This window comes from Rhincodon typus, chromosome 17, assembly GCF_021869965.1.
Source record: "Rhincodon typus isolate 14 chromosome 17, sRhiTyp1.1, whole genome shotgun sequence".
Lineage (NCBI taxonomy): Eukaryota > Metazoa > Chordata > Chondrichthyes > Orectolobiformes > Rhincodontidae > Rhincodon > Rhincodon typus.
Window position 1 is genome coordinate 26943870 of NC_063348.1, and position 15307 is coordinate 26959176.

General features: G+C 39.6%; 1 protein-coding gene across 1 annotated transcript in view; it reads left to right on the plus strand.

The window, feature by feature from the left end:
• dennd5a (DENN/MADD domain containing 5A) overlaps positions 1-15307 on the plus strand; it is a 139994-nt gene that overhangs the window by 106410 nt on the left and 18277 nt on the right. The window contains exons 13-14 of the mRNA XM_048607332.1: positions 3558-3645; positions 4231-4312. Of these exons, the coding sequence (XP_048463289.1) occupies positions 3558-3645; positions 4231-4312 (170 nt within the window). The remainder of the gene's footprint in view (positions 1-3557; positions 3646-4230; positions 4313-15307) is intronic.

The window sequence follows — 15307 nt, forward strand, 5'->3', positions numbered from 1 at the left end:
TCATTCTTCCAAACTCCAATGAGTTACTCACTCAATCTCTTCTCATAAGAAAATCCCTCCACACCCACTATCAAGCTAATAAGGGAATCAAGGGTGATGAGGAAAAGCAGCAAAGTGCATTTGAGGATTATAAGATCAGCCATGATCTCATTAAATGGCAGAGCAGGCTCGATGGACTAAATGACCTACTTCTGCTCCTATGCATTATAGTCTTAAAAAGCACATTGACAAACCATGATTTTTTTTAGCAAACTTAAGTGCTATGCTACCATATAACTACAAACATCACATTAATAACAATTGATTGAGTTTTAACCAGTGATAATTTCTAAGTGAGACGAAAATATTTTACTGAGTAGCAGGAGTCATTTATGCATGAAATCTCTGTGCATCTTCTGTGACACTGCTTATGGTGAATCAATGTTTATGTGTTTTATTACAACAGATGTTTCAAGCTTATCTTTGGGATAATATGAAGCATGTTAATTTGCAGGAGCTGAATATTTTAATGTCTATTTTTAAGTGGTATTTTGCAATTTTTTGATAGTTTGGAGCAACTTTAAGATCATTTCTATTGTCTTGTGAATGTATTAAAATTGGTCACACATTTAGTATTTTCTTCAAGTGTGTTTAATTTTATTCCTGACTAATTTTAAACCTGAGAATGAAATGTCAAAATAACAATAAGACTATGCGAGAGAGGAGCAGAATTAGGCCATTTGGCCCATTGTATTTGCTATGCCATTCAATTATGGCTGACATGTTTCTGAACCCCATTCTCCTGCCTTCTCCACGTAATTCTTGATCCCCTTAGTAATCAAGATCCTATCTATCTCTGTCTTAAATACACGTATTGACTTGGCTTCCACAGCCTGCTGCGGCAATGAGTTCCACAGATTAACCACTCCTTGCCTGAAGAAGCTCCTCCTCATCTCAGTTCTAAAAGGTCATTCATTCACACGAGGCTGTGCCCTGGCGTCCTAGTCTGCCATGCTAATGGAAACATCTTCACCCTATCCACTCTACCAGTCGTCTCAGTGTTATATAAGTTTCAATGAGATCACCCCTCATCCTTCTAAACTCCAAGTATAGATCCAGAGTCCTCAACTGCTCCTTATATAACAAGCCTTTCATCCCTGGGATCATTCTTGTAAACCTCCTCTAGATCCCCTCCAATACCAACATTCTTCCTTAAATACTGGGCCTAAAATTGCTCACAATGTTCCAAATGCGGTCTGACCCAGGGCCTTATACAGCCTCAACAGTACATCTCTGTTGCTGTATTATAGCTCTCTTGAACTGAATGTTGACATTGCATTTGCCTTCCTAACAGCCAATTGAGCCTACTTGTTAACCTTAAGAGAATTCTGAACTAGGACTCTCTAGCCCCTTTGTGCTTCAGATTTCCAAAGCCTTCACTCATTTAAAATATCATCAACACCTCTATTCTTCCTACCAAAGTGCATAACCTCACACTTTACCATATTATATTCCATTTGCTACTTTTTTGCCCACTCTCCTGGCCTGTCCAAGTCCTTCTGCAGCCTCCCCATTTCCTCAAAACTACCTGTCCCAGCACCTATCTTTGTATCATCTGCAAAGTTAGCAACAATGTCCTCAGTTCTTTCATCCAGACCATTCCTGTATAACATGAACAGTTGTGGTCCCAATACTGATCCTTGTGGAACTCCACTAGTCATTGGTTGCCATCCTAAAAAAGACCCCTTTTTCCCCAGTCTCTGCCTTCTGCCAGTCAGCGAGTTCTCTTCCTTGCCCCTAACACCATGGTCTGTTAACTTATTTAGCAGCCTCCTATGCAGCACCTTATCAGAGGCCTTCTGGAAATCCAAACAGATCATGTCCATTGGCTCTCCTTTGTCTAACTTGGTTGTTACTTCCTCAAATAATTCTGCCAGATTTGTCAAGCATGACCTCCTTTGACAAAGCCCTGCTAACTCAGTTCTATTTTACCTTACACTTCCAAGTATTCTGCAATCTCATCCCTATAGTTTCCCACATTCTATCTTCATCCCTTCTTAAACAGGGGTTTTGCATTAGCCATCTTCCAGTCCTCTGCAACCTTCCCTGACTCCAGTGATTCCTGAAAGATCATCACTTCGACAATCTTCTTACCTATCTCCTTCAGAACTCTGAGGTATACTGCATCTAGTCCAGATGATTTATCTACCTTCAGATCTTTCAGCTTCCCTAGCACTTTCTCCTTGTGGTGACCACTACACTCACCCCTGTCCTCTGGCTCTTAAAGTTCTGTTTTGCTGCTGGTATCTTCTGTTGTGAAAACAGATGAAAATAACCCATTCAGTTCCTCCCCCATTTCTTTATTCTTCATTACTACTTTTCCAGTCTCATTTTCCAGTGTCCAATATCCACTGGTGCCCCTCTTCTACCTTTTATATATCTAAAAAAAAGTCTTTCAATCTTCTTTTATATTGCTAGCTAGCTTACCCTCATATTTCATCTTTTCCCACCTTCTTGCTTTTTCACTTATACACTGCCGGTTTTTAAAGGCTTCACAACCCTCTGTCTTCCCACAAGTCTTCACCACATTGTATGCTTTTTCTTTTTCTTTTACACAGTCCCTGACTTTCCTTGTCAGCAATGGTTGCCTTGTCCTCCCCTCAGTATGTTTCTACTTCCTTGGGATGAATTTCTGCTGTGCCTCCCAAATTACCACCAGAAACTCCTGCGATTGCTGCTCCACTGTCTTCCTCGCTAGGCCCACCTTGCAAGCAGCTCTGGCCAGTTCCTCTTTTGTGTCTTTGTAGTTACCTTTACTCAATTCTAATACTGTTTCATTTGACTCCAGCTTCTCCTTCTCAAACTGCAAGGTGAATTCTAGCAATTATGGTCACTGCACTCTTGAGGTTTCTTCACTTTAAGCTCCCTAATCAATCTACCTTAATACACGTCACCAAATCCAGAATTGCCTGTTCCCTAGTGGGTTTTACCACAAGCCTCTCTGAAAACATATCATAGACATTCCACAAATTCTCATTCTTGAGTTTCGTGACCAACCTGATTTTCCCAGTCTATCTGCATATTGAAGACCCCATGATTATTGTAATAGTGCTTTTCTTACATGCCTTTTCTATCTCCTAATTTATTTTCTTCCCCATATTCTGACTACTGCTAGGAGGCCTGTACATGACTCACATCAGGGATAACATTTAGGATGCCTCAGTTGGAGTTAGATATCTGCTGCAAAGTTTCCTCAGGTGTATCCTAATTGGTCCCTGTAACCCTGGAAAAAGATTCATGACAATGGAAGTTATGAGCACTAATGTTTAGAAATATTGAATAAGGGGAGTGAGATTCAGTTACTTCAGAAGTGGGCATTGTTAGCATTAGTACAGAGATTCCTCTTTGAGAATTGTTGAGGTCTTGTCTTGCTAAGTATCAATTGTTTATGAACAATGTAATAGTTTTTTTTTAATCAGGATTTGTAGCAGCAGGGTTCAGAGCACCACAAGTTGCATAATAGACATTACATAAATGTTAGGTATTCTATTGCATTATGTGGTATTTTCTGTTAATAGGGCAAATCAGCACTGTGGTCTCACTTGCTACATTACCAAGAGACTAAGGAGAAAAAAGAAACTGTGTTGGGAAGCACCAACAGCTCAGGTAGGAAGTTTTCAATCTTTGAATATACATGAACTACAGGAATAGAAATTTGCTGAGTATTGTCTACTTGTGGAATAAATTTCCAGATAATGTCATGAAGTCAAGAACCTAATATCATTTAAGAGACAAGTGGATGCTACAGTGGATGGATTTTTCAGGATGCATAAATTCAGATCAGCTAAATTTCCTCTTTAACCATAATCATCTTTCAGATATTCACAAGATAAAAGTAAGTAAATGTGTAAAGTGATACCTTTTCTCCTCCATGCAAGAATGATCAGTTTCTTCAACTTAAAAACATTAGTTGTGTTTTTGCAACAATCCAACAGCTTCATGTTCAATTTATATGATGAAAGCATTTTATGCATGTTTTTTAAACTGATCTAATTCTCAGCAAGGAGTGATATGAACTCAAGTTCTCTAGATTATTGATCCAGGCCTCTAGATTACCAGTACAGTAACAACACTACACTACCATACTCCTTTGTTGCATATCAATTTGCTCAATACCAACTGATAATGGATGTGAGGAGCAGAAACAAAGATTTAAATATTTTTAAACAAACAGTTTCTTCTTATCCTTAGGAATCATCCAAGACCAGGAGAGAAGGAAATTTGATTGTCTTGCCATGCCCCCATTAAAGGTCTCACTTACCCAGGATATGAGGCAAGTTTGTTACCATAACCTGCTTGTCACTTGGTTCTAAAGGAGTTCGAATTTTATGTTTATATTTACCTTTTGACTTACTTTGCGTGATTTAGTACTCAGTGGTTAAATCTTACAACAGCACAGCAGGAGGTTATTGGTGAACTCCTTGATGAAAAACTTTAACAAAATGCATTGTTATTTTTGATTTTCTTGATTTTTATGGAATTAGTTACACTTCAATCAAAAAGCTTGGAAGGAAACAATTCAGTCAAATGCCTGTATAAGTTTTTTTGAAAGAGCTAACCAAAATATAGCTCAGTCCTTTTCCCTGTCCTTGTATTTCTGCAAAAATTTATTTTCAGTAAAGACAATAATTCGGATCCACTGAGTTCATGATAATGTCGTCACTAACACAAAGTTGACAGAAATGACCAGCTGATTTAACAAACCTGTTCCATACTGCCTTGGTGCAATTTAACAGCATATCTCCCATCACCACTTCTTTATGTCTTGGGAGATGAACAAATAATAATGATAGAAACTCTATACCAATTTTGGGTGAACCATCTTGGAAAACATAGTTGGCCCCTGAATGTTCAGTCCAAGTAAATAGTGCTCCTGGAAACTGCATCAAATTTATATCAGATAAGTGGCTAAATAGTTCCATCTACTGGGCATTGTGTAAACAACCTGATTTTGAGGAACAGTAATAGCAGAAATCTTAGTCTTGCAGTTGACTGATGCTCATTGCAATTACCACTTAGAACAGTAAAAGTTTTTTTCTTGAAATAACCCTGGTAATGACATTTTCAATTTATCACAGTTCACATGCATTGTATATTACATTGAGACAACAAGGTGCAGGGCTGGATGAACACAGCAGGTCAAGCAGCATCATAGGAGCAGAGAGGCTGACGTTTCGGGCCTCGACCCTTCATCAGAAAAGGGGGAGGGGAAGGCGGTTCTGAAATAAATAGGGAGAGAGTGGGAGGCGGATAGAAGATGGATAGAGGAGCGGATAGGTGGAGAGGAAACAAACAGGTCGAAGAGGCGGGGATGGGGCCAGTAAAGGTGAGTGTAGGTGGGGAGTTAGGGAGGGGATAGGTCAGTCCAGGGAGGACGGACAGGTCAAGGGGGCGGGATGAGGTTAGTCGGTAGGAGATGGAGGTGTGGCTTGAGGTGGGAGGAGGGGATAGGTGGGAGGAAGAACAGGTTAGGGAGGCAGGGACGAGCTGGACTGGTTTTGGGATGCGGTAGGGGGAGGGGAGATTTTGAAGCTTGTGAAATCCACATTGATACCATTGGGCTGCAGGGTTCCCAAGCGGAATATGAGTTGCTGTTCCTGCAACCTTCGGGTGGCATCGTTGTGGCACTGCAGGAGGCCCAGGATGGACATGTCGTCTGAGGAATGGGAGGGGGAGTTGAAATGGTTCGCGACTGGGAGGTGCAGTTGTTTATTGCGAACCGAGCGTAGGTGTTCTGCAAAGCGGTCCCCGAGCATTGTTGTCTTCACGTTTCCATAACTAGTTTTAAATAAATTTCATGAAATTATTGAGTAATTGCACCATTAAATTCTAGCTAATACATTACCTTAGTTTTCCCCCATTAGGGTGCCTTGGCTTAATGGTAATACTTGGTCTGGCCTCCGAGTTCAAAGTTGTGGGTTAAAATCCTAGTGCAGGGACCTGAGCATAAATTTAGACCAACCCTCAGAAACATTTAATACTGAAAGAATCCTGCACTGTTGAAATTGATGTCTTTTAGATTAGGTGACAACTGATGCCCCATCTTTCCCCGTGGATGGAGGCCAACGATCCTGTGGCTTTATTTTGAAAATGCTAGGGTAGTGCCGGCAAGTAGTTACCCTTAACCAATACCAAAGCAGATAATATGGCCATGTTTCTTTTGATGGGACTTACTGTGGATTAAATAGCTGCTGTATTTCCTATATTCCAACATTAACTAGATATCAAAAATACTTTTTTGTGCTGTAAAAGGTGCTTTTATAAAAAATATTCTTTTTTGTCTCCTTTCTTTTTCTATTGCAAGGTTATTGTTTCATGCTGTAGTATAGTTTTGCAGCTGCCAGTATTCAAGAATTGTGCCAGAAAAGCCTTTCTTAATATATGAGCGAAGACTTTGCAAACCATATTCGAACAGCCATTTCTTTTTAAAGACTTTAATTAATGAGTCACAAGGCTAATGCTGTTTTACTCTCACGGTTGCCTGCGATATCTTCACTCACTTGTTCTTTCTCCCCAACTTCCCACACCACTAACTGGGGACTGCAATGAGAAAGAAACATTTTTAAAAATAGGGATTGACCAGGATAGCTACAAGAAATTTGATACCTTTGTTTCTTTGTGGTTGTGGATTTCTGCAATGTGCTCAGAAGTTGAGGAGTTGTTTGCAAACAAATATAACTGGTTCTCAGCTAACTGAGCAGGTTAGAATTGGAAACAATTTACAGACACACAGAGAAAGAGAAAGACTGTGTGTGTGCAGTTGTTCTTTCCAGTCGAAGCTGCCTCTTCACTGCAGTGAAAAGCTCAGTTTAAACTAGGAGAAGCTTGTTACATTTCCTGCAGCAGCTGTGACTTCTGAATTGATAAATCAGAGACATTATAAGTGTAGCATCCACTCTGTGCCTCTTACAAATCAATGGAAGCGTTCTGATAAATATAACTGAACACTAAAGGCCTAGCTAGCCAAATAAAGATCATCTCAATATCAGAATCAGGAAGCAAAACTACTAAACTGACTTACCAGTTGTCCTAATTGGGATTAGCATTTTAGTTAGTATTTATACACCAATAGTTTATTTCTGTTTACCTCTAGCTATAGTCTAATGACTTGTAATAAAAATAATTCTTGGTTAGTACAGAAACGTGGTCCATGCTTCCTATCAACCGTGGTCTGAAAGTCAGATAAGTTGGGGTACTGTGCATAATTTTAAAAAACACTTTAACATTTGCTATGTCTTCAGAAATAACGGGGCTCAATTTGAAGTAAACCACCCCAGTGGGTCACAATGTATAACACTTCCTCCACTTTTTCTACTTGACCTGACCCTTTTAGTCCCGGCCTGCCTCATGGTCTTGAGCGTGGAGTATGTTTTATTTAGCTATATTCGTTTATTCGCTTCATCAAAAAAACATCGTAAATAAGTTTCAAAGAAATTGGAGGACCAATTGAGGAATAAAGAAGCCACTTTTTAAAACACAAATTCTCAGTGAAATGAACCGTCTACCTTGATAATTAATGTTCAGACTCATGGACAAGTGATAAGCTGTCCTGAAGCTTAATACAATTAAATTTTCAAGTTTTACACTTTCACTTAGAATCACATTTTCAAGATTCATAATTTTTCTTTCTATGCATTAGACATAGTATGTCATTAAATCAGCACTCTTGATTTTTCTTCAAAGAGCTTTACAATTACAGAGCTCATCTTGGAGATGATGTTTATAAATTCAAAAAAATTTAAACACGTGGTAAAAGTATAATCCCAACATTTATAAAACACTCCTTTACAAGTTTCAACAACAACATCCCTTATGCAGTACCCAAAAGTACCTCTTTTACAGTACTCACACTAGAGGAAAAAAATAATATTTTCTTAACATCTCGATGGCCTTAAGGTAACTGTGGCTTTAATTCCTTGACTGGAAACAGTAATGTCATCTTCATGGAGCTATTATACAACTGATCTTAAATGCACTGTGCTTCAAGTAACCTCTAGAGTTTTATCCCAGTGCATCCGGTTTGAAGTTATCACTAACTCCTTATTCTAATCTGGTTTTATTATTTTCTCCCCTTCCCAGGAACACAGCTGTCTACAACCATCTCCATCCAAGGGCTTCACAGACTTGCCCAAAACAAAATAAAAATGTTTAAAAAAAAAGTTTCTTTCTGTAAACTATGGTGTTACCCTAAGTTTAAACAAATTCTATGTCTAGAAATTTCTAACAGACTTTAAAACACATCAGATTATTTTGCTAAGTAGTAAGATGTCTTAAGGTAAACAAAAACCACTAATCTTGCAAAATTAGCTCTCTCAAACTGATTTAAAAGCTACCACAATGGCTATAAACATTTACAAATTATTTATTAATTTCAGATACACAGAAACCCCAAATGACATTAATACAAATTTAAAACAAATATTAAAAAATGTACACAGTTTATAGTGCAGTGCCACATGTGCACACTTCTGGTACAAGCCTGACCTGATGAGATGTGATGGTGTTAACATATGCAGATGGTGCAGGACTTGTGCAGAATGGCAGTTCATGGCATCAGTTCCTGCTGCCATTTTGGAGCTCAGTTTTCCACTTAATTTTCTCTTTTAACTTTGTGTAATTGAGCATGAAAAATATCTCACCGACTTACTTATAGAAATCTTCAACAATATTCAGGTTAGTTCAGATACCTCTGCTGTGGTTCTCTGTTCATCATGATATTTCTTCAGAAATCCCGAGACATCAGCTTTCCTGCTCCTCTGATGCTGCCTGGCCTGCTGTGTTCATCCAGCTGTACACCTTGTTGTCTCACGCTCTCTCACCATGGCTGTTCCCCAATGCATCCTGCATTTACCATTGTGATTGAGACTGTCCTGTGATTGAGGTTGAGGTTGCCTTCTGCTGAAGCCCAGATCCCTCCTTTCCTCAAGCTCATGGTACCAAACCTCCTCCAAGGTTTCTTCTGACTATAGTTCTGAGCTTATTTTTCTCTCATTTCTGCCATATCTTCCCTCATTGTCTTGCAAAATTTGTTTTGTCTTCAAATCCCATCCTCCACTCCCTTGATCTTCTTCCCATTGAGCTTGCTGTAGTTGCTGAAATGCCATAAAGCTTAAAAGAGGTACAGAGTCCAGGCTGTATAGGGAGCAATTATTCATTTTCTTATATTTTCTAATCAATCTGTTCAGAGATGTTATTACACACATCTGGAGCAGATGGAATTTGAACCAGGGCCTCTTCGCTGAGAGGTAAGGACACTACTTGTGGGGTCATCAGCCCAGGAGCCCAGAACTCATCCACTCCATCCACTTTTTACTTAGTTTTTCTTTCTCTGCTTTTTCAAAGCGCCTGTATAGTAAACTAGAGATTCTGGGTTTGAATCCCAGCTATACCTATGGCTTACATTGAGGGTGTCTTATTTAGAGGTGGCACGGTGGCTCATTGGTTAGCACAGCTGCCTCACAGCGCCAGGGACCCGGGTTTGATTCCACCCTCGGGCGACTGTCTGCGTGGGTTTCCTCTGGGTGCTCCGGTTTCCTCCCACAGCCCAAAGATGTGCAGGCTAGGTGGATTGGCCATGTGAAATTGCCCGTAGTGTTTAGGGATGTGTAGATTAGGTGGGTTAAAGGGGGGATGGGTCTGGGTGGGATGCTCTGAGGGTTGGTGTGGACTTGTTGGACCGAAGGGCCTGTTGCCATGCTGTAGGGGTTCTATGATTCTTGATTCTATGAGGGCCAGGAGACTTGTCTACCTTTAGCCCTATTAGCATGCTCAACACTATATCTTTAGTGATAATTATCACTTCTAGGTCCTTACCTGCCATAGCTTCCTTGTTACCAATTGTTGGCATATTATTTGTGTCTTCCACTGTGAAGACCGACACAAACTACCTGTTCAACGCCCTGGACATTTCCTCATTTCCCATTGTTAAATTCCCCTTCTCATCCTCTAAAATACAAATATTTACCTTAGCCACTCTTTTTCATTTCATATAATTGTATAAACTTTTGCTATCTGTTTTTATATTCTGAGCTAGTTTACTCTCATAATCTATCTTATCTTTCTTTATGACTTCCTTCGTGGCTTTCTGTTGACCATTAAAGACTTTCCAATCCTTTATATTCCCACTAATCTTTGCCACTTTGCATGATCAGCTTTTAATTTGATACCCTCCTTTATTTCCTTAGTTATCCATGGCTGATTATTCCTTTTCCTACAGTCCTTCCTTTTCACTGGTAAATACTTTTGCTGAGCACTGAAAAATTGCCATGAAAGTCCTTTGCTGTTCCTCAATTGTCCCACCATTTAGTCTTTGCTCCCAGTCTATCTTAGCCAATTCCTCCCTCATCCCATTGCAGTCTCCTTGATTTAAGAACAACACACTGGTATTAGATTTTACCTTCTCACCGTCCATCTGTGTTTTAATTCAACCAGACTATGATCGCTCTTTCCAAGAGGATCCCTAACTATGAGATCATCAATTATTCCTGTCTCGCTACACAGGACCAGATCTAGGATAGTTTGCTCCCTAGTAGGTTCCATTACATACTGTTCAAGGAAACAATTGTGGAAACATTCTATGAACTCTTCTTCAAGGCTGCCTTGACGAACTTGGATTGACCAATCAACATTTAGATTAAAATCCCCCATGATAATTGCCGTACCATTTTTACATGTACCAGTTATTTCTTTGTTTATTTCCCGCCCCAGTGGTGGCCTATATTTGGTGGACTATTGACTATGCCTATCAGTGACTTTTTCCCCTTACTATTTCTAATTTCCATCCACATTGATTCAACCTTTTTCTCGATAGAACCTGTATCATCTCTCACTACTGCCCTGATGGCATCCTTAAATATCAAAGCCAAACCACTCCACTTTCCTTCCTATCTGTCCTTCTGAATAGTCTGATACCCCTGGATATTTAACTCCCAGTCATGACCACCCTGCAACCATGTCTGTGTAATAGCCACTAAATCATACCCATTTGCGATGATTTGTGCCATCAACTCATTTACCTTGTTTCGAATGCTACGAACATTCCGGTAAAGTGCCATTATACTAGTTTTTATACCTTCTTTTAGAATCCTAACTCATCCATCAGAAATGCATTTGTTTTTAAACCTTCTCACTTCTTCAATACTTTGCTATTCTATTGTAAGAACCCTCTAACCTGTGATTTTCCCTGAATTGGGTAATTAATAGCCAGAGCGAGGGCTTGCCATCAAATTGAAGATGATAGATAGGCTCACAGCCAGAGGACTTTGAAGCAGCAGCAGTTACCATGGCAGGTAAGTGAAAGAGATGATGTGCCAAAATAGAGACATTAAGGCAAAGGGAACAGTAATGGTTGTAGAGAAGATGTAAAACATAGTGGCAACAGAGTAGAAATTGTCGATGAGAAGAGACAAAATGTAGAGCCAAAGGAAGTGATAATGGTTGTAGAAAAGAGAGGAAGCACAGAAGCAAAGGGATGGTAATGGCTATAGACAAGAGACTAAATGTATCTTGTCACTTATCTACAAGCATTACCACTATCTCTTTCTTTTGTTCTATGACACGTTGATCACTAATCTCCCTTGATCTGTAACCTTAACGTGAGCTTTCTGTTCCACTCACTCCTCACTTTCTCATCCTTCTCACATTTCCGTCTCCCTTCAGTTCTGAAAATTGATTCTTTTTGGACTTGAAACTGTTTTTCTTTCCACCATTGCTGCCAGACCAATCCACATGTAAATTGCTAACACTTAGTGCGATCTCACCACAACCTTCCTTTGTTATGTAAATTATGTCTCTAAATTATCAGACTGCTTGTCCAGCATCCATGAGCAGAAATCTCTTCCAATTAGATAAGACTGAAGCCATTAATTTTGGCCTCCAAGATAAACTCAGTTTCCTATCTACCAACTCCACCTCTACTCTGGCAACTTGTCTGAAACTGAACCATGCCCTTTTCAACATTTGATATGCAACATTGGAACAAGATGAACTTGCAGTGATATATCTGCAAATACCAAACTTTATATTTCCACCTCTTCTGGCTCCATCTCTGCCTCAACCCGTCTGATGCCGAAACATTCATCAATATCTTTCTTATCTCTAGATTTGACTATTCCAATTCACTCTTTGGCACATTTTTACATTTTACCTTTTGTAATCTTGGAGTCATCCAAAAATATGCTTCCTATGTCCTCAAGATCAAGTCCCCTTCTCCTATGAGCGTTCTAATTGCTGACCTACTTTGGCTCCTAGTTAATCAACACTTTGATTTTAAAGTTCTCATTTTTATTTTCAATCCAGTCCTATAACTCTGTCAGAGATCTGAGCTCTTCTAATTTTGGCGTCTTGATCATCCCTGGTTTTAATGGTACCAGTATTGATGGCTGTGCCTTCAGCTGCTTTTATCTAAGCTCTGGAATTCCTTTCTAAATTTCCCTGTGCCACACTGTGGAAAACATTTTCTTCACCGTGGCCCACAAGCTTAGATTTTGTGTATACATGTATGTCTTATAAGTTGCAAGTGATTCAGTTTAAAATTCCAGCAACAAAGTTTTAGTCTTAAGCTAAGTAAAGGTTAGCTTATTACAAAACACTGCTACTTTACATTACCGTTTAGGAAATTCAGGCAGAGATTAAACGCAACTACTTGCTAAAGATGAAATTCAGTTCAATCCTTTAATGTAGGTGAAGTGCTGGATGCCTGGAGTGGGTAGTTGAAGCTGTAGAGTTGTGTTCGACAGTTGTGATGGTTCATGTCATCAAATAATTCGCTTGCCTTTATGAGTGGACTTAGGGAGAGTTTCAGGGAGCAATGGTGATCCCTTTTCCTTGCTAACGCTGTTGACACACACTTAAAGTCTACCTAGATTCTTTCTCAGCAGAACACACATCATATCTGGTGCTTTGCTCTGTAACTTCCACTGGCAGAGAGAAAACTTAACTCCCGTTCTGTTCACAGTTCAGCTGAGAGGTATGGCCTAGAAATGTCTTCACAGGTTTTCCTGAGGTCTCTGCATAAAATGACTGTTTCCTTCCCAGACTTTATACAGTTCAAAACCTAACAGGATTGCTATCGCAAACAATCGAATAATGATGCCTTGTATCAGGTTGAGGATAGTGCAGGCATGGAAATAGTCCCAGCTACGGTAATTAATTTTTTAATTGTCTCTGCCAGAAACTTGAATGGCTCTTATTCTTCATAGTTTGGTGAGGTACAGAAGTGCTATTTGCACTTCCAGGGAAGTCATTGTCAATGAGTTAAGGGAATGAGGCATATGAGGAAAGGTTGAACACATACTGATTGGAGTTTAGAAAAATGGGAGGTAAGCTTATTGGAATGAGGCGTACTACCTATGGTTCTCATATCATTTTATTCAGTTTATAAGATCCTGATAAGAGTGAATGCTGTGAGGATAATTTCCCTTGTGGCGAAGTCTCCCTTTCAAATCTGAGATGATGAGAATATTTTTTAGCTATGAGGATCATTAGTCATAGAGCATTGGAGGTCTATGGCATAAGAAAACACCAATTGAGTCTGCATCAATCAGAAATAGCCACCTAATTATTTTAATCCCAATTTCTAGCACTTGTCCCGTGACCTTGTATGCCTTGGCATCACAAGTATACATTTAAATACTTCTTAAAATTTTTGAAAGTTTCTCATTCGACCATCTGTACAGGCAGTGAGTTCCATATTCCCACCACCATCTAGCAAAAAAATGTTTCCCCACTTTGTCTCCTCTGCTCCAAGTCTATCAAATCTCTTTTCATAACTGAAACTCTACAGCCCAGGCAACATCTGGTAAATCTCCTTTACAGCCTCTCCAATGCAATCACATCTCTACTATAAAGTAGACTTGAGAACAGCACACAGTACTCTAGCTGTGGTCTAACCAACTTTTTATACAGGTCCAGTATAACTTTCCTGGTCTTAAACTTCATGCTTCGGCTAATAAAGGCAATTATCCTATATGCTTTCTTAATCACTTTATCAGCTTATCCTGCTACCTTAAGGGACCGATGAGCAAGCACACTAATGTCCCTCTGATCCTTGGTACTTCCCAGGGTCCTACTATTCATCATTTGTTCCTTTGCTTTGTTTGTCCTGTCCATGGGCATCACCTCACACTTATCTGGAGTGAATTCCATTTGGCACTGATCAGACCCTCTGACCAGTCGACCTATATCCTCCTGTAACCTAAGGCTCACATCCTCCTCGCTATTTACCACTGCACCAATTTTTGTATCATTTGTGAACTTATTGATCAATCCCCCTTCATTCAAGTCTAAATCATTTATATACCCACAAACAGCAAAGGCCCTAACACTAATTTCTGCAGAATTCCACTGAGAACAAATGTCCAATCACAAAAACACCCTAAACATCAGCCTTTCTACTCCTATGATGCTGCTTGGCCTGCTGTGTTCATCCAGCCCTGCACCTTGTTGTCTCAACGATCACCCTCTGTTTCCTGCCACTCAGCCAATTCTGGATCAATTGGCCAAATTTCCTGGATCCCATGAGCATTGACTTTTGCTATCAGTCTCCTATGCAGGACTTGACCAAAAGCCTTGCTGAATTATAGATAGACACATTGAATGTATTGCCCTTGTCTATGAAAAATTTAGTCAGGTTGATCAGACATGCCTTCACCTTAATAAAACCATGCTGATTGATTGTTTTTGATTAATCACTGCCTCTCCAATACAGATTGATTCTTTCACTCAGAATTGCTTCCAATAGTTTGACCTCCACTGAGATTAGACTGAGTAGCATGTATTTCCTGGTTTATCCCTTGCACCCTTCTTGAATTCTCTTCCACGACACAACAGTGTTATTGAACTAGTTCAAGGCTGAGTTAGATAGATTTTTGATTAATTTGAGAGTCCAGAATTGAGGGGGACAGACTACAAAATGGAGTTAGGTCACAATCTGATCAGACATGATATTAGCGAATGGTAGATCAAGCCTAAGGGTCAAATAGCCTCCTACTCGTCCTCATTTTTTAGTTGTTGATTTCTCATGAAAAGGTGAAACTGTAACTCTTATCTTTGAAATAAATGGACAATATAAAGTGCTACCGTTTACAGTGTAACATTCTCAACATTCTTGTGAGACTTTGGAAAATCTTAGTCTGTCTATTGTTAGTCCATATATTGATGCCATTGTCCCCAAGCATAAGAACCTTGCATCTTCTTTCCTATAAAACAGTATGGACTCATTTTAATCTCTAACAATCAAACCACCCAGGGCTTGCTGTTAGGCAGACGT